Here is a 24,427-nt window from a genome sequence, read left to right on the forward strand (position 1 = left end):
TTCAAGCCTCACACAGCAATAAGTAAATGTTTAAATCTCCTGTACTCTAATACTGCAGTTCTTAGACAGACATCAGCATTTTCACAAAGATCAGTTTTCCCATGGACACCCTGACACTAAAGAAGTGTTATTAAATCCATCTAGCATGGATGGCAGTTTTGTGATGATCAGTTTTTCATCATGAGACGTGTGGGCTTAGCAGTGATGGATACAATAGTTTTATTTCAACACATCCTACTATCTGGACACAATGTCAATATATTCTTGTCATCAAATGTATCCCAGTGTGTGTAGCACCGCTCCGGTTAGGAAATGAGACCGCAGAGTGCCGCTTCCACTGTGAGCCTCAAAAAAAAGGAAGTGAAAAACAATCGTTCAAGATGCTATGATGGTGTCTTGCAAACATAGACAAGCTAACACTGGGATATTTGACCCCAGTGTGTGTTCATATGTGAGTGGGTTCAGGTTAAATGTTCATAGCTTAACTGGAAACATGCATGCTCCAATTTCCAAAAACTAATATTTCATCAGACAGTTGTGCTGGGCCATTGGGTCTCCAGATGATCCTTCTCTGTCATTAGGACTGTGGTTTAACAGGGCACTACAGCCTATGAAAAAAAGCATGCTTGTGGTTCACAATAGCTTCACTGCTCCCTGAGAAGGGGGAAGGGCACTGCATTCCTCCACTGACCTCCTGTTAGCAGGAGATATTAAACAATAACTGCTGCTTTTAATGTGCTTTTTGTCAGCAGAAATGTGACCCAAAGAACGGCAGGCCCTGATCTCTGCAGTCCACTCATAAGAAGTAGTAGCCCAAAGTGAACATAGTTTAGTTTTTGCTTTTGGTTGGAGAGGTACAATGAACACTGGCAGTTCAGGAGATCTGAGGAGAACAATGTGATAATTCAGTCTGAGTGACTACCTCAGGAGAGTGAGACTGACAGGATGCCTGCACTATTTAATCTGAACAACAGCACATATGTCATTTAAGTTACTTATTTAAAAAAAAGGTGCAGCATAAGCCTATAGTGAAAATGCACCTAAATTAAAGGGCAGCGCTTTGCTTTCAGATAGTGCTGAGTTCAGACAACTGACCATTCCCTTTGTGACTGATGACCTGACTAGCTGGATCCCACTCCTTTGGGTCCTACTGTGGCACATAAATCCTTTCTGGTGTGCACTTCCTTTTCTCTTCTAGTAGTAAGTGTGTGGTGTAGCTTCAAAGACATGTTATAGGGGGATGGGTGCATTAAGGAAAACGCATGTGCTGCTCTCGATAAAGAAAGTGTGACACGGGGAGAAAAGGGGGGTCTTGTGATGTGCGAACATCTGCAGCAGCAGGAAGAGCAGCCACTATCAGGTGCTTGTCCCAACTGAAATAAAAGTTGTGTGGCGACAGGCGTGCCACCTGACGCTCCACCTGACGCTCCACCTGACGCTCCACACGGCCTCAGGTGCAGCCTGGACGCATGACATATGAAGCACTTCCACGTTTGTTGGCAACAAAACACGTTGCGCTGTCAGAAAGTGATCACAGCGCTTTAGGTGTGTTTCAGGCAAAAAAGCACGTCGTACATCACAGCTGTATATGTGCCCGCTCTACACTGGATGCTTGCTCTTCGCTTTTTGAGTCGTTCAGTAACCACAGGCTGAAGAGGCCAGGCCAGAGCTGTGTCAAGAAGTGAAGCAGGGATTGCATCAGGAATCCTGGCAGTCGCTGGTTTTCCTCCAGCCTCTGCGCAGACAGGGGGTGGGGTGCCGGCTGGAGCTGGGAGGAGGAGAGAAAAGGGGGGCGGTTTGGGAATATTCTTTGTCCTCACACCGTGGTAGTACAACACAACTGGAGAAGGACACGGGATCCTCATAGGAAAGAAAAGCTGGATGGCTTGACATTAGCGCGGGAACGCAGGTTTTTCCACAAAGACAAAACGGAGAAAACGACCCTCTAGGAGCCACAGCAGAGGAGCTAAAATCACTAGGTGGCGTGAAACAAGGTAGCACACAGACACATCGCCTCTTAGCTCCTACTAACAATGGTGCTGTATTGTTCGAGCGCTGCTTTAAGTTTACGCGCACGGGCTGGGGGCTGCACTGATTACAGCACGTAAATCAGACGCATAATGTAGACATGCTGCTGATTTACGGCACAATTGGTCCCCAGACGAGGTGTGACTGGCTCCACATGCTGTGGTGAATCTGCTGCTATGCGAGATATTTAACTTGGACAGTTTTGAAGGGGAGTCTTAGCTATGTCGCCTGGATTTGGCGATGGAGCAATGCGCAGGAATCGTGTCCTGTTTTTCCGCCTAAAGTTTCCTCCACCCGTCTAAAAAAAAAAAAAAAAGCCAGCATTTGGAGAATTTCGTTTCTGATAGCTTAAAGTGGTATCGTGTGGAAACTTTGTTTAGACAATGCGCGTTTTTCCCCACGTTAACCATCGGTGTGTGGGCTGTGGGCGCATGTGGAGCAGTCCGGTGACGTCGTCCCGTTAGCCACGAGGAGCCTTTTCTTTCTCGTGGTGCCTGTACAATTGGATTAGTTTTCCATTTCACATAACAGCGTTCCGAGTATGCGGCGTGTTTTAACAGAGCCAGGCCTGAGCCAGTACCTTCAGAGTCTCAGTGTGTTGGTTTTGACTCCAAGGGCAGTCCACACTTTGTGTATTCAGCCTTACTGGCATTGTGGATGGTGAGAGGATGGGTGGATGAGCGTTTTTCCCCCAAACCGTCCTCATCTGTCCTCCGTGTGACTCATATGCTGGGGCCCTTTGCTCCACATGGCCAGGGCCTCTCAGCTTTAGGGCTTTGGGATATAGGAGGGATAACCATAAGTAGGCTCCCAGATGTGAGAGCCACAAAAGCCTCTCTGTTCTGCAGAGCAGCTTGACTTTGCTGTCTGCTCTGAAAGTGGATGTTTTCTTCAAAATGCTGCAGTAAGGCCTCAGTTCACAGGATGAAAAACAACTGAAACTGATGAAATGTAAAAGTTTTACCTCACAAGATGTAGGTTGTAGACAGGTTTGATAGATTTTATGGGTGTTTGCTGATCAAGACCAGCTCCTTAGTTGGGAAGGCACAATATAATACATACACAGTACCATCTACCCTTCAGAAGAATCTGAAGCATTTCATTTCACTAAAGTTAAAGCTGAAATCTTAACTACCCATATATTGTTCCACTCTATGGCAGGGCAAGGTTGAGATGGTATTTAAAGAGAGCCTAGCATGCAGACTGGTGTTTGCGACATCTCCTCTTATTGTGGTTGGCTGTTACTGATCAGCTGGAAAAAATCCTGCCTTATATTTTTTCTCTGTAGTAATTTGTTTTGTTTTGTGTTTAAAGCAACACTATGTAACTTTTGGTTCCCCCACCTGACTGAGAAGTGCAATTGTCTGTTACCAGTGTCGTAAATACTGTCACTGTATAACCTTCCCCGTGGGCAGAGCAGTACAAGTGAATTTGTTGATTAAACTGATGGAACCGGCAAATCCAGATTGTAAGCCTGTCTGTTATTGATTCGGGTTCAGGGTTCGTGCCCGATCACTTTCTCTCTTTTCTTTGCTTCCTCCAAACAAAGCCCTCTTTGGTTTCTTCACTGGCTCTACCATGGTGTTGGTTTTGAGAATCCAGTGTTAGATTGTTTCATCTTATAAGTTACCTGTTGGCTATCTCCACCCAGGTGACGAGTTAAACATATGAGATATGCCGTAAAGCAGGTCACACTCTTCTGCTGATGAGTGGGGCTGAGTGATCCCACCCAAACATGAAAGCTGCAGCTGTTGCAGCCAATGTGGGGCCGCTCAGGCGGTTAAGAGTTGTTCTACCACTGAAATAATTTTAGAGACATTATTTTAAGGTCTAAAAAGCTACATAGTGTTGCTTTAAGTAACCACTTTAAGATCGAACATGCACAGAACATGCTGCTTATTTGAGCAGCTACTTGAAAAAGAAAATTATGTGAATCTCCAAAAAATGTTGGCCAACACTGCAGTTTCTTGTGAAGCAATTTGCTCCCAGGATACAGAATACCAGAACCTAAACAGCAAGCTCTTCTATTTGTCAGTCTTTAAATCCAACAATGTATGACATACCTGATGTTTTAGCTAGGAGTTATAGATTTCACCTTTAAGCTGCAGCAGATTTGCTTCTGTGGAATGTTTTCCTTGGCCAATGATGCCCGAACTAGCACGCAGTGACTCCTAATCATTTATCTATCTAGATTACAGGCAGTGGAGTTTGCTGTTGAGGTTTGTCCTTTTGTTTGTGTATGTTCACCCCCCCCCCCCCACAGATTAGAGGCGCTTGTCTGTTATCTTGATTCTTGATGTTGAAACCTGGCAGTGAGAATGTCATACTGTTGTTCAGGTGGAGCTATTTGCACGCTGACAGGATGCAGCTGAAAACAGCAGCATTGCAAAAAGCCACAGGTAGAACAACACAGTGGTAGTGAAGGGGGTATTTATGTTGGTGGAAAAACATGCAGATGTTAATTTTAATCACATGCTGAGAACAGGATAACACCCTTCTTCCTTCTCTGTGGGATTTCTACATATAAACAAACAAAGGACAAGCTGAATGTGAACTAAAAAATCTGTCATAAAAGTTCTCATTCAGCTCAGCACTGCTCATTCCCTCAGGTCGTTCTCAGGTCCTGTGTTACTGTTGCACAATGGAAACTTGTGTGTGTCACTCTAACCCTCTATCAAGGGTTTTGTCCAACCTTAACTTTAAAGGTCACCCTCTTACAGTTCTCCCATTCACGCTCAGGAGTCACCCAACACAAATGGGTCCTATTAAAGATCTCTGCTGGAGCAGTTTGGGTGTGACTTATAGTCTTTAAAGGCTTCTCAGTGGTGGTTAGTGATGGATCAGTGAGCAGTACTGTCCCTTTTGTCTTATTTGATACATTTAAATGAAAATGTTCACTGTACATTTAAAACAAACTCTTATCATTGAAATCTTGTACAGGAATGTCGTGGCACTGCTGCCACAGTATGCACACAGTTCAGCAGAAGTGTGTTTCTCTGTTGCCTTTAACCTTAACATCTAAAATCAATACTTTAAAAAAAAAGTCCAAGGTTTCCTTCCTGTTGGGACAGGTGTCACATTACAGGGCATTAATGTTCAGCACTTGTTTGTTTTTGTTTGCGTTATGGAGCCTAGTTATACTAGAACTGGTTCAGGTCTTTACATGTGATCTGAACAGAAGCTGGTGAGAAAAGCTAGAACCTAGAATAATCTGCACATTTCAAGATCTTTGGTTCACACACTTTTAAACCTGATCAAGAACAGCAATGATAAAACAGGGTTGAAACCATTCTGCCAAAGTAATGAAATGAGTCTGAAGGAATGGTATAATTTTGTTATTATAAACACTCTGTTGTTTAGCTGCTTGGCACATGTGTGGAGGTAAAGTCAATCTAGAGAATAATTACTCTTAAGTTATGAGGTTTGTCATGGATAGTGTGAAACCACAGGAGCTCTTCATTGCCTCTGTACCCACATTATTAAATCCTGTCTACCACTGGTTCAGTATACAATGTTCAAGTGAGCCTAGAATGATCACATATAGTTGCTGTGTTATAGTTTACATCTGATAGGCAGTGATTGGCTGAATCATGCTTAGACTTGGCCAATGCCTAAACTATTGTCATTTTGAAATGATGGGGAAAATGTGGTCATTAGTTTATACATGATATAATATGAGCCTGGGTATTTACTGGTACTTTTAAGACTAAAAATTTTCAGTGTCATATACCTCATTTACACTACTTCACACACATGCCTTCAGAAAAGTTCAGTTGTAGTAGTAGTTGTTGACGGTATCCCACAAGATCTTTACAGGGATGGGCATGCCTTTATCGTAACAGCGCGGACCTGTTAGGTATGTCACAGTTTTTATGCTTGGCTGACATGGAAAAATTGCTGTATTGATAAAATCAAAGTTCAAGGAGAGCTGACTTAGTAATCATGGCGTATACACATCATGAAACTTAAACCAGAGCAAAGAAATAAAAAAAATAGACTGAAAAAAAAAAAAAGAAAAACGTGATGTAATGACATTAACATTTCTCAAACATGAAAAATGCCATTTCATGTTTTCTGGGGAGTTAAGATAAGCAATTTTAAAATATGATCTACCAAAGTTATTGTTAGACATCAGTCTGAGTCGGTGACGATTACTTGGGGTCGTAGGGGAAAATAGCTTTGATATTTATATAATTTAAAGGTATTCTACCAAATTTCTCTGTAGCCACTAGAGGGTGCAGTGAGACTCAAAACAAACTGACCCCATAAACCACTGCTTACCACTCTTTGTCCCTCCCATCCTGTTTCATGAAGCTGTAACATCAGCTATGATTACCTGCTTGTGATAAATGCAGCCATGTGTCCAGAGCTAGTGCTGGTTGACTAACCAGTCCCAGCTCTGTGGCAGCATTACTGTAGTGCAGTGTCAAGAGATATAACACAACAGGGGTCTCCAACTCTAGTTCTCGAGGTCCACTGTGCTGCTTCTTTTCCAACTATCCCTGCCCATGCAGCTTCTGATTGGCTGAACACACCTGGTCCAGGTAATCAGCAGTGAGTAGGGCAGGGATTGAAGCTCTTTCCTTTAAGTAAATTTTGTATGTAAATGGGAAACAGCTGTCCTTCATGTGTCTTGAATATATTGATTGTGTTCATGACAAAATGTTTTCTTATTGGAAGTAATAGTTGGTACATTTAAAAGTGGAATCTGAGTACAATTTGTCTCTTCCTGCACAGGTTTGAGAGGTTCCTTCACGTTCAAGAGGCAAAATGAGCTGGAGTTTCCTCACACGTCTGTTGGACGAGATTAACAATCACTCCACGTTTGTGGGCAAAATCTGGCTCACGCTCCTCATTGTCTTTCGCATTGTGCTGACAGCGGTTGGGGGCGAGTCGATCTACTATGATGAACAGAGTAAATTTGTGTGCAACACACAGCAACCTGGGTGTGAGAATGTGTGCTACGATGCTTTCGCGCCGCTGTCACACATTCGTTTCTGGGTCTTTCAAGTGATTATGATCACTACCCCTACCATCATGTACCTTGGCTTTGCTATGCATAAGATTGCCCGCATGGACGACAGTGATTACCGGCCCCGCAGCAAGAAGAGGATGCCCATAGTGAGCCGTGGGGCCAACAGGGACTACGAGGAAGCAGAGGATAATGGCGAGGAGGACCCCATGATCCTGGAGGAGATTGAACCAGAAAAAGAAAAGGAAGTTGTGGAGAAGCCCGGCAAAAAGCATGATGGACGCCGTCGCATCAAGAGAGATGGCCTGATGAAGGTCTACGTGTGTCAGCTGCTGTCACGTGCCATCTTTGAGGCCTCATTCCTGTTCGGACAGTACATCCTTTATGGGTTGGAAGTGTCACCATCCTATGTATGCACACGGTCTCCTTGCCCACACACAGTAGATTGCTTTGTCTCACGGCCGACAGAGAAAACAATCTTCCTGCTCATCATGTATGCTGTCAGTGCCTTGTGTCTGCTCTTCACTGTGCTGGAGATCCTTCACCTTGGCATCAGCGGAATTCGTGACTGTTTTTGTGCACCACGGTCTCGGCCTCCCACTCCCCGTCACCCGGCTCTAGCCAGCCAGAGATCCTCCATCTGCCGACAGCCCTCTGCACCGCCAGGCTACCACACAGCTCTGAAGAAGGACCCAACAGGAAAACTGGGCTTTAGGGATAACCTGGGAGACTCGGGGCGTGAGTCATTTGGAGACGAGGCTTCATCACGGGAGCTGGAGAGGCTGCGCAGACACCTCAAACTGGCCCAGCAACATCTGGATATGGCTTACCAGAATGAGGAGAACAGCCCTTCGCGCAGCAGCAGCCCAGAGTCCAATGGTACTGCGGTCGAGCAGAACAGACTAAACTTTGCCCAGGAGAAGCAGAGCAGTACATGTGAGAAAGGTGAGGCTTTAACATTCATTCATTTAACATCATGCTTTTATAGGTACATTTTTTTTTTCTACTTGCACTTTCACTTTTATTTTATAATGAAGCTATGATCAAAACAAAATGCTTTACCAACAATTCCACCATCTCTTTGTTCACAGGTCTCCGTGCGTAGGTTGGGACAAAAGGGATTTGAGCAGAGGGAGTGTGTGTATGTAACTGTGTATGTGAGAGACGTCAGAAATTTGGCTGAGGTGGATGAAGTCAACCCAGGCCTTCCAGTGTTAGTACCAGCCATGTTCAAGCATCAAGAATGAGTGGTCGTCTCAAACCAGCAATAGTTGAGACACCAGCCTGTCTGAAGATCCAAAGTCCTTCAAACTACCGTTGTGCAACAAGAACAGTTATGGTTAATATGTACGTCTCCCTCAGGGCAGCTATTATTTCATTTTTTAATTTTTCTTGTGAGATTTAGAGCTATTAGTCATTTTTAAGAGTTTGTGTTCTATGTTGGAAGTTCACAGTGAACCCATCTCAAGTTTGCCTTAGGCCTAAACGGGGTCTCCTAAACTGGCATTTTGTTAAGGTAGTGCAACACACACGTTTAAACTGTAAGTTGTATTTTGTGAGGACATGAAGCAGTGAGCGAGTGCCTGTCCTTGGACAAGGCACCTCTCATAAAAGAAAGGTACTGGAGTTGTTGCTTCATGCTGATGAAGACATTTTTGAGTGTTTAATTTTCTACAGAGGTTTCTTTCAAGTGTGCCACACTTTTTTTTTTTTTTTCCCACCCATTGTTTTGACAATGTCGCCCTGCACCAGTGAACACTCCCGAGTACTGGTGCTTGGTATAGTAACTGGAACACACTTGGGGTGCCTTTGTCCAAAGGAACAAAGAAACCTGGATAATGCTTGAAAACCATGTAACTCTTTATTGTTATGTGTTGTTTTACCTTGTGTTCGATACTGTTTTTGTATTAGTTTAGAGTATTGTGTTGAAAAGAGGCTCTTGTCACTGTGGACATGTTTTTTTCATTCACTGCTGTCTTAGTTCCCTGAAATCTGATTCAGCCAATGAGCTAGTGCTTTCTGAAAAGGGTTCAGTATAATCTGAGTTAATTTTTTTTTTTTTTAGGTTCTGCATTTTTGTTAGTACACAACCTCCTGCTCACTTTATTGGGTACATATCATTTTTGACCAGCAGATGTTTCTCCTTAAGTACAGACCTGAGTTTAATTGTAACGCTGTATGAGTTGTTCTTCCATAGCTGAAAGGGCTGGTTTTTGGATTTGTGTTTTCACTGTTCCAGAGACTCACTGAGGGTTGTAAATGAAATAATACTTTCAATGTGAATTCAGTGGCTTTAATGCGCTTTAATAATTGCCATCTTTTTGTAATCTGAATCATACCCACAGTGCCATTAGTGCCAGCTCGAATATTGTCATCTCAAGTTATTTTTGACCAATGCTTTTTGTACTTTTTATACCTTTTGTATTGACAATATCTTGTGGCTAGTTTTTAAAATAAATTTTTTCATCAAGTACCAGTTTTTCGAGTTGTCATTTTACTTCTTGCTTGAGACTTGTCTGGGTCTATTTCTAATTCATTTTATTTTTGTATATGCAAATGCAACATCATTTGATCTAAAGGAGAAAGCTGCATTTTAGGATTTTTTTTTTTTTATTGGGTCAATTACAAACTCTAGCCATGATGATGAAGTAAAACTACATGTTGAAAGAGGTTTAGTTAGGTCTGTGACTGTATGAAGTTGGGTTAAGTAGCTAAAGAGGGGGAGGGACATTTAAACATATACTGACCTCTAGTGGCATTAGTGGTTTTTACAGTACATAAAAACAAGTTTAAATTGAAATCTGCATAGCTGCTCAGTTTTGGAGACCATGTGAGCCCACTGACCACACAAGCAGCACCTAATGGCACAAGGCACCACCTGCAGGGTTTCAGCAAGCCCATGTTTACATATTTCATGGGATTGGTCCTGGCCAAAGTCATTGTCTGGTATGATTAGGCTGAAATTCATAAGAACAAAGAATGCCTACCCACATCTCTAAAATAAGCTACTGGAATAGCTGAAAGCCTCAACCCCCAGCACTAAGTAGACCAAATCTCTACTTTTATGAGGTTTGCATCCATTACTGCCTCTGTCTGGATATCTGGATTTTCTTTCAGAGTTGTATACTATCCCAGCTCTCTTTAGGTGAAAGGCAGGGGTACACCCTGGACAGGTCACCAGTCCATCACAGGGCCATCTTAACACATATATGATAGTTGTTTAATTAATATGACTATTTAATATAATAATATAATATATTTATATGATAATTATATGTTGTATTTTTGTTTTTCTATAATTGTTTATATGCATGTACAGTACACATGCGTGTTTTATATTTTAGGTGTGTTATTTAATTGTATAATTTTATTCAGAAACATTTATATTTGTGAGACAACTGTTTCAGGTGCTATATAAACATTTTAATATTTATTCTTTATTTATTATTATTATTATTATTATTATTATGTGTCTAACATGAACAAACTCCTCACCCTGACACCAAACTGATGATTAGTAACAGAAAATTGAGCAACACAACAGAAGTCTAATTTCTGCAAGTCACAGTCCAGTAGTTTATGTATGGTGCAATGTCTTTCACAATTTAAGTGCAGATGGTGTCTGTCATGGAAGATGAGAAGCTGGTTGGTATGTTGGTATGTTCTGCTAGTTCAAAAGTTTAAACATGAAAGTTTGGGGTTAAGTTACTAGGTGCAGAGAACATAAATGCTAAGGTTTTATGTTATATGTGGATCTATTTAGTCAATGAATAAATAAACCTAATGTAAAAGTATGCAGCTGTTAAATAAATGGATAATTTACTAATTTACAATTTAGTCACTTGTAACATATGGAATTAAGGTTTTAAAACCTTCAACTTTTTTTAATATACGGGAGATTTTATACAATGGTGTTGATATAAAGGTGCAGCACAGACAAATCTGGCGTAGTATGGATGTCTGTTAGAATACAATAGAATAGAACAGTCTTTTATTGTCCACTTTGGTGGAAACATGTCTGACTCAGTCAATCACCCATCGGACAAAGATTTATCATCCAGTGATGCTCCCACTCAAACTGAACCAGAGAATGGGAGCTATGTGCCAGAATGCTCCTTGTCCTCTTTATAAACCTTTTGATATGAAGGTCACTCAGAGACATGATTTGCTAGCCTTGGAAACAATCCTGGAGGTTATTTATTATTCTTATAGAGCAGATGACTGTACCAGAAAAAAAAACAAGTTAAACAAGATTTTCATACACTGTTTCTAAAATGTTCTGATTAACACCAAAAGCTACTTAGTTTTCTTGAAACCATACTTTTTAAAACTACATTGCGATGTATGTTTAGCTTCAATTACAGCTCCTCATGTTTAAAATTTCCTCTCCATGTACACAGCTTCTACAAAGTATTTTTGTTTAGACTGTTTTCTTGTCATAAAGAAACAAAAGGATAAGCCAATAATGCAGAACACTGCAACAATCAGTAGAGCAAATGTGGTGTTAAGTCCAGTCTCAGCATCAGTTGAAGAGAGCTTCATACCCAGGAACTTTACAGAGTCATCAGTGATTGGCGCACTTGTTCCTGCAGAGAGGACACCTTATTAACTTTTAACAGATTACTGTAAACCCAAACATTGTTCATGTCTGACGTAATTAATGCCAGTACAGAAAAATCTGACACTAAAAATCTAAAATCTGCATTAAAAATGTTTTTTCACTTACCCAGCTGACATCTTTAGCTTAGCATAAAGAGTGAAAGCCTGAGGAAACATCTATTGTGGCTCTAGCACCTCAAATGATCTCTACATAAGCTAATAGGTTATATGCAGCTCTTGGTTAAAAAAACAGTTCAGCATACAATCCTGTAAAAATGCAACTTCTTATTTTTTATACAGACTAAAAGAGATAGTGTACGTAGTGTTAAAAGTGCTGGTTCTCAAACTTTTACCCTAAGGACAGAGTCCGGCTAGCCACCTGACGTCTTGCTATTTTTAATGGATAAACACAAGAGTTTTATGAATTGAACTTAAAGTCTAAATGTTTCACTCTCCTTTTACAGTAGGGCCTGATACAAGTGAAGTTGACAATAATATGACAACTATTAGGTACATTACATAATAAATTCAAATGTAATTTCAATTTCTACTTGTTTATACTCAAAATTCTAGTAGGGGTTTTAGTGCTTCAACTGTGCATTTATGAGTTATGTACATGAGCACTGTTATCTGAGAAACTATGCAGTTTACCTTCAGGCACAGAATTCAAACACTCATGGGGCCTAGCAGCAGGGTCAGGGAATCCGTTACATTTGATTATGGTGGAGTAGAGGGTAACAGAGCTCTTGGCCACTCGAGGAAGTTTAGGATCTGAGCGGTTGACGTAGAAAAGGCCAAATCTTTCTGAAAAGCCTGTGGCCCACTCCAGGTTGTCCATCAGCGACCAAGCTGTGTAACCACGGATATCCACATTATCTAGCATGTAAGCTGGAAGGAAAAAATAAAAACTATTAGGAATGTGAACTCAAATTAAATTTATTTTGAAATTGTTAGTATGCCTTTAGAAAACTGTCTCTTTCTACCCATCCTAAATATATTCATAAAAGTTGTAGTTTAATACCTTTCAGCACCTGGTTGATGTACTTTTCATAGTAGTAGCTCCTGTGAATATCATTTAGGTCAATAGGCCCCCGCTCAGAAATGCCATTCTCAGTGATGATAATTGGCGGATTTCCATACTCCTCCTTAATAAAGTTTAAAATTTTCCGAAATCCAAATGGTGAGACCTTTAGCCAGGATGAACCTGAATCCAGCCAAGTGCGATCAGCAATTGTCCCTGCACCCCTAAGTTCAAATAAAGCACACAATAAAGCAGGAAAATCATTTTCAGTTACTTATCAACCTGCACTGTTTTATGAGCTGTAGTCATAGAATAGCTCTTAAGTACAGCTCATAGTGTTTTACCCCTCATGTTGAGAGTATAGCTTATTTTACTTGTTGATCTTGGCTTACCTGTCAGCATCATAGTGCTGAAGGTTTCCATATTCCATGGGAAATGCCAGGACAGTGGTGTAATGGTTGAACCCAAAATAATCATAGGTACCCTTGATCCACTTAACTTCCTCAGGAGAAAATTCAGGCAAGCTGGAGAAAAAAATGACAATAAAAATCATAATACTAATTATTACTTAAAAGCAATTATGCAGTAGACCTAATTCAAAATTATTATTATATGATAATGTTACAGATTACAATTTTCTATTTTTGTCTTCCAGGCTTTTAAGTTAGCTTTTGTATTACCGAGATTTTGGCAAACCAGCAGCTAAGCTTCGCTCCCGAATGATTGTCTTCATTGTGTCACTGTAGTCTCCATTAAATATGGGATGGGCAAACCATCCAATATAGAACTGCACAAAAAGAGACACAACGGCTATTAGAGATGATTATATAATGTTAATATATGTAAAACTTTGTGAGGATTTTCTTTTTATTGTACCTGTACCACACGTCTTGCAGCATCAATGTCCCCCTGCTTATAGGGATTTCTGGGTTCTGACCAGTCAGAATTGATGGTGATGGAGATAATTCCTTTCTGTTTGGCACGGTACTTGTCATTGTAGAGGTGCCAGGCCTCTGCATGAGCTTTCAGCAGGTTGTGACCCACAATGTAGGGCAGAGTCCCTGGTCGGAAACTGATCCCTCGAAATATGGAATATTATATAATTTTGCAAATTTGTTTAGCTATATGCTTTTTGTAATTGTAATTTTACTTTCCTTAATGATTTTATCATTTGGTGCAACTTTTAGAACAATGCTGTTTTTATGAAATTCAAACATGTATACACCGGTGTGAGGGAGTGATCAAGGTATAGAACATTACATAAAGGCATACCTGGGGCAGCTGCTCCATATCCATGACCTATATTGGCTATATTGTACGGCTCATTAATAGTGATCCATAATTTCACTTTGTCACCAAGATGGCTGAAGATGAAGTCAGCGTAATCTCTGAACTTTAAAATAATTGTCTCATTCTCCCAGCCTCCAATATCCTGCAGTGCTTGTGGAAGGTCCCAGTGGTAGAGAGTAACCTGACAGCAAAGAAATAATCATGGTTTACAAAATCTACCTTTTCTCATTACAAACATTTTTTATGTATATTCTGGCAACAATCACACATACATGAGGTTGAATGTTTGCAGCGAGTAGTGCATCCACCAGTCTGTGGTAATAGTTGAGTCCAGCCTCATTGATGTGCTTGAGGGTGCCATCAGGAAGCACCCTGGGCCAGGATATGGAAAAACGATAGTGGGTCACCTTAAGTTGCTTCAGTATAGCAATGTCCTCATCTACTTTATTGTAACTGTCACATGCTATGTCCCCATTGTCATCATTGAACACTCGGAGAGGAGTGTGAGCAAACTTGTCCCAGATGCTAAGACCTTTTCCGTCTGCTCTCCATCCCCCTTCAATCTGGAAAGTAGATATTAAGCAGAGACTGAAGTAGGTAAGACAGAGTAGGAAATATACTGTATGTGCAATTCCCTGTTGCAACATTGCTCACGGGGCTTCATCTAATACTAACCATTTACCTGGTATGATGCCGTTGCAGTGCTCCAAATGAAGTCTTTGGGAAAATGTCCATAAACAATCTTCTCATCATCTGGTTTAGGGAAGCCACTGTCCTTGATGATTTGGTAGTAGAAATGAGCTGAGTATTTGGGTGTTCTTGGCCGGTTAGGATTGGTGAAGTCCACATGGTGTAATCCAAATCCAATTTTGTACCCATTAAGCCACTCAAACGAATCCATGAGAGATGTTGCTATATATCCTTTCACCTTCACACCATCAATGTCATAGGCTGTTATTGAAACATGGACACATGCACCAATACATCCATGAATAAAAAAAATCAAGACTAAAAACTAAAACATGCCAATGAAAATTTATTTAAGAAATCTTTTTATGTCTGCACACCTTTGAGAGCCTCGTCAATATAGGTCTTGTAGTAAAATACTCTAGCAAAGTCATCCCAAGTTGTCTTTACTTCTGTAGCTACTCCATTATCAGTGATGTAGACCTCTGGATCGCCATACTCCTCCTTGACCCAGTTTAGGAGTCTTCTCAGGCCCCATGCTACAGCTCTCTGGTTACTGATGGCTGTTGTTGGTGAATCACTTTCCTCTGCTACTGACAAATCCTGGTCATATTCATAAGACTGAGGGGTGAGCCTCAGTGTAGCATGACGTGCAATTTTTGTTGTATAGTGATTTATACAGAACATGTCAGCAGTTCCCTTGATGAAGTTCTTCTCTTCGTCTGTAAAGGTAGGTAGTCTTGAGTCTCCAAGACCTTGAAGTTCACTTTTGTTTCCAACTTGCCACTTCATTGCATCAGGATAGTCACCATTCTTGAAAATAGGGTGAGCAAACCATCCCAGTTGGAACTGCAGAGCACGATCTGCAGCCACCACTTCTCGCGGAATATTTATATCTTTGGGTTCAAACCAATCAGCACTGAGAGCAATTGATACTAGACCAGCTTGGGATGTGCGATACTTATCATCATATGTGTGGTAGGCCTTGGCATGAGCTTTTATCAGGTTGTGTGCAACTCTGTAGGGTGCAATTCCTGGATTTTTTACATTTGGTGGAATTTGCCCAAGACCATATCCTGACCATGCAATTGTGTGAGGCTGGTTGAAGGTCATCCAAAATTTTACTCTGTCACCAAAGGTGGCAAAGCAAAAGTCACAGAAATCATTAAAAATGTTGATCGTGTCTACGTTGTCCCAGCCACCAAGGTTTTGCAAAGCTTGAGGGAGGTCCCAGTTATAGAGTGTCACCATGGGGGTAATGTTATATGCTAAGAGGCTGTCAATGAGTCTGTTGTAGTAGTCAACACCTTTCTGGTTCTGGGATGTATGCCTACCATCAGGAAATATCCTTGACCAGGACAGAGAGAATTTGTATGAGTTCACCCTTAGAGCTCGAAGCATGTACAAGTCTTCTTCAAGCCTGTGGTAGCTATCACAGGCCACATCTCCATTTGCATTTGCAGGAATACTACCAGGTTTATGGGTGAATACATCCCAGATGCTAGGTCCCTTCCCATCAGTGTTCCAGGCACCTTCAATCTGATAAGCTGAAGATGACACACCCCACCTGAAGCCTTGTGGGAATGTGCCATAGTGATACACTTTTCTCTGGAACTTTGACTGGTGTGAAAATTTCTCCCAGACAATCTTTGATTTAGATGGAACCTCTGAGGGTGATAAAGCAGTTGGTCGGTGGGTGGTTTGCATCACTGCCCCTCCTTTAAAAGCATAACCTCCATGTGAACTAAATCCATTTTGCTTGATAACATGAGCGTAGAAATATGCAGATTGCTTTGGTGTTCTTGGTCTGTCTGCATCGTCAAAGTTGACATAGTGAAGACCGAATCTTTGGCTGTAGCCATGTTTTCCCTCAAATCCATCCATGAGAGACTGCAGTGTAAATCGCTGCACATCCACTCCATCTAAGAGTATTGCTACAAAACAGACAGAACCAAATGTAAATTGAAGTAGAAATGATTTAAACATTGTGAAAAAAGTTGTTTCCTACCAGATAAATTGCAGACACTGACCTTTCAGGGCCTCGTTGATGTAATTGCTCATGTACTCTATTCTGCTGGTGTCATTCAGAGAGTCCCCACTGGGCATCCCATTCCCAGTTATATAGATTGGCACTTTGGTAACATTCAAATATTCTGTGGAAATGTAGTTCAGAAGCCGTCTGAGTCCCCAAGGTGCAGAATAGATCCAGTCAGATGCTGTAGAGGACCACGAGAGGTCCACACCTGCATGGTAGTCACCAGCCCCTTGAGGACCAGGGGTGCAACCACCATTACTATTGTTTACCAGCCGGGATGTATAGTGGTTTAACCCTAAAAAGTCAGCTGTTCCATGTATCCTCTTTCTCTCTTCAGGAGTGAAAACTGGAAGTCTTGCAGGCTCAGAGTGGGGACACTCTTTCCTTTTCTTTTCAATCTGATTCTTGAGTGTTGCAGGATAATCTCCATCTACAAATATAGGGTGTGCAAACCAGCCCAGCATAAACTGCAGGTAGCGATCTGCAGCTGCTATGTCTTCAGGTTTGGTGGGGTTTATGGGCTCAGCCCAGTCAGAGTTTAATGCAATGCCCACTTTACCTCCCTGTTTCATCCTGTACCTGTCATTGTAGACATGCCAGGCCTCAGCATGGGACTTAAGCATGTTGTGAGTGGCCTGCAAAGAGGAATTGCAAGATAAAGGTACAGGAATTATGGATGTCCAGATCAAGCATTTTATAGTTGGGTCACACCTGAGAAGTCATTACATTCTGTTATATAATTTCTTTTAAGGACTAAGACCTAAAACTAGCATAATGAGAATCCTGTAAACAAATGTTTTTACTGGCTTAGGGGTGAAAAGGGGGCTTATTTACAGTGACTGCAGTGTGATATGGTCAATATCATATTTCTGCTTCTTTAACAGCTGTACTAAAGTAGTAGTAGAGGAGAGAGATAAAGAGTAGAAATCCCCAGGCTAAGAACCATAGTATTCCTGTAAAAGTAATTATCAACAGGATCCTAATTTAATTTGCTTTATTGTAGCCAATATGGATACATTAAATTATACTCTGACTGCCCTGGTTCAGATCCTTTGGATTAGTAATAGGAATGACATGTATCAGCATATAGGTGTATTTATAATACAGTAATACCATTGCTTTTACCTGATATGAGGCAACCACATAGTCCTTTATTCCAGGGGGATGCTCACCCGTGCCATACCCAGCATGACTCACCACCCAGGGGCTACTGAATGTGTTCCAGGTCTTGACCTTGTCTCCAAACCTGGAAAAGCAGAAGTCAGCATAGTCCTTGAAGGCTTCAACAATAGAAGTGTTGGTCCAGCCTCCAAAGTCCTGGAGTTCTTGGGGCAGGTCCCAGTGGTGAAGAGTGACAACAGGTTGTATGCCAGAGTCAATGAGAGCATCGAGTAGCTTGTCATAGTACAGAGCCCCTTTCTCTGATTGGCTGCCCCGGTGGCCAGAGGGAAAAACCCGTGCCCAGGAAATGGAAAACTGGTAGGTATCGACATGAAGACCTCGCAGAAGGTAAACATCGTAATCTACTTTGTGGTAACTGTCACAAGCTAGATCAGCTGTCTGGTTTGCAAAGGCTAGGCCTTCATGACCAAAATGGTCCCAGATAGTCTCTCCCTTCCCATCTTCTAACCAGCCACCTTCAACCTTGAATGCCTCACTGGACGTGGCCCACTGGAAGCCAGAGGGGAAGGATTCCTCAAGGAACACATCTCGTTCTGCTGTAGTCTGGGCCCCAAATTTATTCCACACACTCTGATAGCTGTTTCTAGACACTGTCCTTTCAGTGTTGTCTGAAATACTGTAACTTTTGGAAGAAATAAAAATATAAAATAATATAAACATGAAAAAGCATTGGGAATACATATGAATAAGTGCATTTGTACCAAAATCAACTCTTACCTGGTTGGAGTGTCATGCATGTCCAGGTTACCCAGCATGTCCTGCATGTCACACCCCACAATGTTTAAGTCATTGTTGTTCAGGACTGTAATGTGTTAAAGACGAAGTTACTTACAGTTGTTTGACTGATGTTAATGAAATATGCAGTCAAATGTTGGTACATTCTGTTTTGGCATTAAAAACTTTCTAATTTGTTAGTAGTTAATAATTTTGTGAAAATATTTGCTACAGCTTTTTTATTTACTTTGCCTCAACTAAATTAAATAAACATAATTCAGGCACCCAGTTTAAATCTTACATTCATCATCTAACCAACTGGCTTTTGAATTTCCTTGCCAGAGTCCAGTACACACTGTCAAATTATGTATTGTCATAAACATGAGAGTCTATGCAAAACAAGTGCATGCACATTCTCAAGTTAACACCCTTTCCCAAAGCTCCTCATTACGCTAACCTAGCTATCAATCACACACAATACAAACAATGACCCATATGTCACAATTCCTGGCCCTGTTGCTTTCCAGACTCTGACTTGTCATTCCCCACCCAGATGTCCCCAGACCTTCCATCTGACTATGTCCATTGTATCACAAACTGGTTGAAGATTTGTTGCATGAACGGTGTCCACCCAACATAAAACAAAAGCAGTTTATCAGAACAAAGTAAAAACAACAGTGGAGTGTATAAATCAGCAATGCAACATGTGTATAGATGCGCATTTGTTGTGCAGGAGTTGTATGTGCAAAAACGTGTGTGCATCGTGGATGTCAGCTCTAGGAAAAGTGAGATCATGACCCAACTTTTCTATTCTACCAGGTCCAGGTGAAAGACATCAGCTGATGACGCTCCAATGTTTCCTGCTGAAGTTGCCCATGAGGGGTGTCACACGGCTGGACATATTTTCTAATTGATTGCAATTGTGTAGTTGGCATAAACTTCTAATAGAAAAGCAAGTCTTAAGGCTGTCCTCCACTATTCATGCAATTTTCCTTGTAAAACTTTACTGGCAGATAACATCAACAATTTACACAAATCACTGCCATATGAAACATGCCCATGAAACATAACTTTTATGATTATTATACCGTAAAAGTTTACGATATTTCCGTTTGCAGGATGCTTGTTCATCTGTTTGTTCATGGAAAACACATTGGTTCAGATGGTGTTGGTCAGTATTTTGATGTTATTTACAGTCTGCAAATAGTTGTATATATTGCAAATAGTGTTAAAATCATGTTGAAAATTCACAGATATTCCTCTTTAAACACAATTCACTTACTCTAGCAAGAGTTTATTTTGATAGCATGTTAGCTGCACACGGTGCTTTTAAAAGCACAGGGAGGAAGAGTTTACTTTCTGAGTGAGATGGATTATTAGGGATAAGATGTACTTATAATTGATGGAAGAACACAAAGGCAGTGTTATAGGGAACGAGGCAGTGCCAGTGAGATTATTAGTCTTATATAATTGCTAATCATGCAAATGTTGTATGTAAAAATTGGATGATAGAGTTGTGCTGGCTTTTACCTTGAAGGAAATTTCCAAGAAGCTGGTGCTGATTGTCGGAACAAGCATCGGCAGTCATCTTGTATATCAGTATAGGTAAGTTCCCACTGAATATCTACAACATAACAAGTGTGTGGCTGCAGTGTAACACTGTAACGACATGAGATATGAAGTGCAAGGGGTAAAGAAACACCGTATAATGTTTACTGTACCTGTAAGCGCCTCAGTTCATTTCCAAAGTTTAGTGTAAAGGCACAGTTATATTCAGTATGTACTGCCAAGAAATCCATCTGCTGAAAATAGTTGATACAGCACAATATGTTATCACACTCATGGGCAAAGATAGACTTGTGCAACAGGTTTCTTACCCATAATCTTTAAGCAAATTGTTAAGGAGTTAACAAGGGGTATAAATTGCTTTTTGAAGAGTTATCAGTTTCTGGCATGGTGAAGACCTAATTTATGACACATACAATAAACTACTGGTGTGAATGGTTGTCTATCTCCATGTGCCTGCCCTGTGATACACTCTTTCCCAGTGTCAGCTGGGATTGGAGCCAGGCCCCTTGTGGCCTCTTTAACAATAAATGGTAATAGCTGACAGATGATTGTTCGGCAGATGTGAGGGCATCATAACGAAGGACAATGCCTCGACAATGGACCCTTCCAAATACTGAGCCATTTAAAAAAAGAAGCTGGAGAAAGCGTTGATCCAAAGCACAATGACACTTCAACTAGGGAAGGCATAAAACAGAGGGGCTCTAGGATAACAATATGTAGCTAGAAAACATCCCAGCAGAGAGACTAATATTTTTAAGTATAGCCAAAGTCTTTTTTCAGCCAATATTGATGTTTGTTGCTTAGTTAACTCACAGCCTGACAAAAAAATGACCAAAAATGATAGTTACATTTTCTTTAAATACACTGTTGAAAATGATATAAAAATATCTTTATTGGTGCTTTGATATTTTCATTTCTGGCATAATAGTAGAAACAACTGAGCTATATTCTATAAAAATAAAAGCTTCATTATGAAAATAGAAGATGCATCTTACTGTAGTTGACCCCTTTATCTGGGAAAGAGCTGCAATATCTTTAGCTCTCAACCCCATCGACAGACGTCTCCCTGTAAACACAGAGAAACTAAAGGCACTCAACAAATTTCACATAGGGCAACAGTAAGGCATGTGTGAATTTCCATCAACTGGATCAGCTGCGGCATATGTGGCAGACTTCAGTTTGTTTTCAGCTAAATACTGTTAAGCTTTTCCTCGGAAGGGTTGGGTTGCTGTTTCATTTTTTTTTGTAAAGTGTCTTGAGATGATTGTATTATGATTTGGTGTTATACAAATAAAGAACGTGTCACAAGGTCACTGAGCAGATATGACAAGTCCAAATGTGTGCTATTAAAAACGCCTGTTGGGTGCAGCTGGACACTGTGTGCCTATATTCTTTTACTCATCTCACCTGGATTAATGAGAGGGATAGACATTGATAAACTGCACATGTTTAATATAGGGCAAATTTTTTATGAGTAATAACAATAATGTCTTAATATTGTTATAATGACATAGCATTTATAATAACTATTGAGCGAGCCAACAAAATAAGTTTTGCTATTTTTAACTATTAAAAATAGTAACAAATGAGCAATCCTAAAAATGTAATCAAAGTCTTTTCTCCTCACCTTTGTCAGGAAAGCGCTGATGGTACAGCTGGTAGATGTTCTTGTTAAGTTTGAGGATATTTTGCAGAACAGTGTGAACACCTGAGGGCTGCTCATCTTGCCAAACACCATCCAAGTCACTTATTGTCACCCATGAGCGTGCCAGGGTTCCAAACTCCTGGAAGGCAAATTCAGCATACTGCTGAAACGCCTCTACCAGCTCCTGGCTCTCCCAACCTCCAAACCTTAGTCTCAGTACATCTGGTACTGTGGATCCATGGAGGACAACCAGAGGCTGAAGACCCACCACCAGCAGCTGTCTCAGGAGCATCTGATAGCAGGCAACCATGGCCTGTTGGGGCTGGCTGGGAAGGCCTGTAGGTAGGATTTGAGCCCATGGCAGCAATACTTTGACGTGAGTAATCCCCCTGCTCTGGAGGTACTCTAAGTACTGTTTAGAACCTGGGGTTATGGCATGACTGCAGTTAAAGGCATCCTTCACCCCACTGGCTGGATGTCTCACAAGTTGTGTTGTCAGAGGGCCAGCAAGAAGCATAAACTCCTTTTGGTCATTCAACCCACTGCACTGACAACCACACAGACAAAAAACATACAGACACACAACCCACAACAGGTTCTTCATTGCGGCTTGAAAAGAATGGACTGATATTATCCGACGATAGCTTTTAAAAGCAATAATGTTTTTGTCTATTCCATTATTACACAATTAAGATCAATATCACATCCATGTGGTGCAAGTTATAGTGTTTAATTGCAGCTGTGTGATGGCCAGAAAGACTCTGGACTCACATGTCAAATGATAACAGCAGCCCTTGCTTGCACTGATGTTTGAAATCCATGTAGTGGCAATAGGTTTTTAAAATTTGCTTTTTTTTTCTTTTGAAGTATGCAGATCAAGTTTGACAAAGAACACAGCAGTTTTTGAATTTAATTCCCTAGATTTTAAAACACAGATGTAACAAATATAGCTTTGCAGCCAAGTATCCAGAGTTTGCTTGTGAGAGACCTACAGGTATCACATAATATTCTTTAAAAACTATTATCAACCTCGTGGGCTGCAAAAAAACATGACTAATCAATGATCTGACATGAGCTCCAAACTCTGATTTTACATGTGTATTGATTAAAAGTCATTTTAAAGAGACTAAATGCAAACTACCATAAAAAGCTTTATATATTTTGGGAAATGACTGGTTGCGTGCTCTTGGAACTGAAAATTTGCTTGTGGCTCAACACAATAAGTCAAGTTTTTTGTCTGATAGAGTTGATGACACAAAGTAACCCTGTGTTTACAACTAATCACCTCTGTTGGTCAATGTACAACCCTGGGTAACATTTAGCTTATATAAGCAGTAATAAAGTGTTATTCTCTGATATGCTGTGTCAGTGGCATGAGTGGGAAGAAAACCAGCAACTATGCATTTTAGAACCAAAGAACAAATGGCAGACAATGTAAGGTGGCTGAAGTGCACCACGAACTGAGGGACACGATGAACAAACTTTGGCTAACTTTTAGAGAGGCGACATAAAAAACGTACAGACACCCACCTCTCCCGGGAGTTCCAGGGGTCTCCCGCATATTTATAGCGGTCCCCTGATGCCCGTAAATTAGATACAATATCTGGGAAGTCGTGCGAGCGTCCGAGAGACACACATGTAGTGACATAAACCGCGTCTCATTTTGGAGGCTCCGTAATGAGACGCAATTATAATAACTTTTGAATTGCAACAGAATGATCATCCTCTGATGATCTGTTCTATTTAATGTGTTTACTTAAGGCTCTCTCTCCTAGGAGGGCACCTTGTTCTCGACACATCGTCTGGGCAGAAAGCCGAAATGTCTTGAAGAACACAGGCAGTTTTGAAACAGTCAGGGACACATCCATTTAACAATGAACTGTTAAAAGCAGAGAGAAGGAGGGGACCAACACAGTCATATCTTCCGGCACTTATTATAAGCTTGAATATTTCCCAGAATGCAAATGAAGTGACCTTCAGCTAAAACAGATTTAATTTAGATGCAGTCATAGGGTCCCGTATCCCTGGATAGTGGATGGGGCATTTGGATTAGTTAACAACATCATATATAATTGGGCTTAACCATAAGTGGTTATTTAAACAGGCAGCTGAACAAAGTATGACATTTATTGCTGGGTATAATTCCCTCTTGTGTCACCAATTTTTTCACCAGGCACTGTGAGGTACAAAAAAAAAAAAAAACACCCATCAAAGGTTTTTCACCATAGCTGTCATTTTTTAAATTCAGGCCTACCTGTCACTTTCATAATCCTACTGATATCCTAAATAATCAGGGAATGAAAGAACTGAGGTGTAATGGTTAAAGCCAAAGTAATCATGAATCTTTTTGGATTCCTCATGAGTGAATTCAGGCAGCCCATAGTAAAAAATCAAAATTCAATCTGTTTCACCACCTTCAATCAGTTTGCCATACATTACTGTAAACAACTGCCTCACTCCTTAGGCCAAAATATGGTGTTTCTCTGCCATTTATAGGCAGTGCTTCAAAACAACCATTGTTAGTTTACCAATAGGGAGTGGGGGTGGTGGTGGTGATGGGGTGGGAGAGTGAATAAATAAATGGATGAGGTCAGGCTATATGAAGATGGGATAGATAAACAAGTCATTGAAGAACTGATGAATCATTCAGGTGATGGTGTTAAGAGAACAGAGACTAGTCGTTCA

General features: G+C 40.9%; 2 protein-coding genes across 2 annotated transcripts; one reads left to right on the top strand and one right to left on the bottom strand.

The window, feature by feature from the left end:
• Window positions 1-1,821: 1,821 nt before the first annotated feature.
• On the top strand, window positions 1,822-9,471 carry gjc4b (gap junction protein gamma 4b). Its single transcript, XM_026296486.2, has 3 exons — window positions 1,822-1,994; window positions 6,766-7,945; window positions 8,092-9,471. Exons 2-3 carry the CDS (start codon window positions 6,799-6,801, stop codon window positions 8,103-8,105), a joined length of 1,161 nt encoding a protein of 386 aa, XP_026152271.1. The 5' UTR covers window positions 1,822-1,994; window positions 6,766-6,798; the 3' UTR covers window positions 8,106-9,471.
• A 1,903-nt stretch (window positions 9,472-11,374) lies between these two features.
• LOC113122873 (lactase-phlorizin hydrolase) lies at window positions 11,375-22,346 on the bottom strand. The gene is made up of 17 exons (XM_026294510.1): window positions 21,725-22,346; window positions 21,093-21,163; window positions 20,250-20,327; window positions 20,059-20,152; window positions 18,532-18,616; window positions 17,758-18,436; window positions 16,628-17,267; window positions 14,978-16,531; window positions 14,593-14,861; window positions 14,183-14,473; window positions 13,893-14,091; window positions 13,497-13,699; window positions 13,301-13,407; window positions 13,013-13,144; window positions 12,621-12,844; window positions 12,251-12,487; window positions 11,375-11,586 (listed from the first exon to the last, which is right to left on the bottom strand). The coding sequence occupies exons 1-17, from the start codon at window positions 22,344-22,346 to the stop codon at window positions 11,375-11,377; spliced, it is 5,697 nt and encodes a 1,898-aa protein (XP_026150295.1).
• Window positions 22,347-24,427: the final 2,081 nt, after the last annotated feature.

Source organism: Mastacembelus armatus, chromosome 21 (assembly GCF_900324485.2).
Source record: "Mastacembelus armatus chromosome 21, fMasArm1.2, whole genome shotgun sequence".
NCBI lineage: Eukaryota > Metazoa > Chordata > Actinopteri > Synbranchiformes > Mastacembelidae > Mastacembelus > Mastacembelus armatus.

Coding starts and splice junctions, on each gene's coding strand:
- gjc4b (XM_026296486.2), top strand. CDS start 6,799: ATGAGCTGGAGTTTCCTCACACGTCTGTTGGACGAGATTAACAATCAC.
- LOC113122873 (XM_026294510.1), bottom strand. CDS start 22,346: ATGAAGAACCTGTTGTGGGTTGTGTGTCTGTATGTTTTTTGTCTGTGT. Junction 13,700..13,892: donor ATATGGAGCAGCTGCCCCAG/GTATGCCTTTAT, acceptor CCATATTTCGAG/GGATCAGTTTCCGACCAGGG. Junction 12,488..12,620: donor CATCAACCAGGTGCTGAAAG/GTATTAAACTAC, acceptor TTTTCCTTCCAG/CTTACATGCTAGATAATGTG.